Source organism: Sinocyclocheilus rhinocerous, unplaced genomic scaffold (genome assembly GCF_001515625.1).
Source record: "Sinocyclocheilus rhinocerous isolate Xijiao unplaced genomic scaffold, SAMN03320098_v1.1 scaffold2808, whole genome shotgun sequence".
Lineage (NCBI taxonomy): Eukaryota > Metazoa > Chordata > Actinopteri > Cypriniformes > Cyprinidae > Sinocyclocheilus > Sinocyclocheilus rhinocerous.
The window spans coordinates 211,366-213,117 of NW_015624540.1; the positions used below are offsets into that span (position 1 = coordinate 211,366).

Genomic DNA, 1,752 nt, shown 5'->3' on the forward strand with positions numbered 1-1,752 from the left:
ACACACACACACACACACACACATGTCTGGTTTGCTATCCTTGTGGGGACTCTCCATAGGCGTAATGGTTTTTCTACTGTACAGACCGTATATTCTATTGCCCTACACCAACCCTACCCCTAAACCTACCCCTCACAGGAAACTTTGTGCATTTTTAGATTTTCAAAAAAATTAATTCTGTGTGATTTATTAGCTTGTTTACCCGTGGGGACCTCAATTTAGGTCCTCACCGGGACACAAGCCCATGAGTCTGTATGTATTCAGGTTTAAGTCCCCACCAGAATAGAAAAACAGGTACACACACACACATACACACACACACACACACACACACACAAAGTACAATATTGCCTATAAAGTCTGAATTAACTACATTTTTAAATATTTTATAATAAACATTATTATTTAAAATAGTATATAAATGCTGTTGAAGTACCATGTACATACCTGAGAACAGGTCATAGATGGGAACCGCTGAGCTGGTAAACTTTGAGTAACTGAAGGGGTCGCAGTGAAGCCGTCAAAGTTGGTTGATGCAGCATTGACCTCGGCCTGAGTTCCACGATTTGCCTCGTCTTCACTGAGTTCAAGCTGAGCGGACAGGCAGGAGATGTACTGGATAGTGAGCCGCAGCGTCTCGATCTTGGTCAAGGTTTTTCCGACAGGAGCCACTGATGGAGGCAGGTACGTCCTGAGGTGATGAAGAGCTTTCGTCAGATCTCTCATCCTCAGCTTCTCCCGATCACTTGCGGTTTGCCTCTTCACTCCAGGGAATTTTGACCTTGGCCGTCCGGTTCTCTTGGGTGGCTGGACCCTGCTCTTCTCCTGGGTGGTGATGCTGTCATGTGGGAAGATCTGCAGTATGTCCTGTCCCGCTCTGCTAGGGTAAGCCGGAGGGGAGAAGCCGCAGGAATCTATGGAAGCGGTTGGAGACAGACTGCTGCAGGCGCTGTAGTAGCCTGCATCTGATACGGCGTAGCTCTTTTCCAGAAGGTTCTCGCAGTCAAACAGGAAAGTGCTGCTGTCTTGGAGCTGAAGAGAAGAGCTGGAGATATCCATGGCTGCAGAGTTGAGATATTCTCTGCTGAATGAGGTTGTGGTTTCTGGTGGAGCGTGTTCCTGCTGTATATATCCTCTGTGAGGTGCGAGTTGGCACCTCAGAGGATCCCAGTCAGTACTTGAGAGGAGAAGTGACACCAGAAGTAGGGGGTCTGTGGGAAAGAGCAGCTTCTCCTGCCTCAGATGTGAGGTGTGAGGGCCAGAAATAGATAGATAGATAGATAGATAGATAGATAGATAGATTCATTCATGATAAGCATCATTGCAATGAACAATTATAAACAGAAAATTGCAAACAACAACAATGTTGATTTTTTAAATGTATTTATTGTAATAATTATAATTAAAATTAATTCAGATATATGTAAACAACAATTCATATCCATTTCATAATGATGTATATTGTATATGTGTAAAAAGTATATATATATATATATACAGTATGTATATATCACCATTGGTGAGCATAAGAGGCTTCTTAATACATATAGTATACATACAGTATGCATACATATAGTATTAAAATAGTGTACTAAATTTGAAGAGCATCTACAATTTTTTTTTAATTATTACAATTACATGTATACTTTTAAATTCATTTGTCATACCGAAGGACTATTTAAGTGAACTGAGAGCTATATATATATATATATATATATATATATATATATATGTGTGTGTGTGTAATAATTA

At 40.6% G+C, this 1,752-nt stretch overlaps 1 protein-coding gene across 1 annotated transcript in view; it reads right to left on the reverse strand.

The window, feature by feature from the left end:
- LOC107741070 (mesoderm posterior protein 2-like) overlaps positions 1-1,059 on the reverse strand; it is a 2,921-nt gene extending 1,862 nt beyond the window's left edge. Inside the window, exon 1 of the mRNA XM_016553663.1 lies at positions 448-1,059. Coding sequence (XP_016409149.1) covers positions 448-1,059 — 612 coding nt within the window. The remainder of the gene's footprint in view (positions 1-447) is intronic.
- Positions 1,060-1,752: the final 693 nt, after the last annotated feature.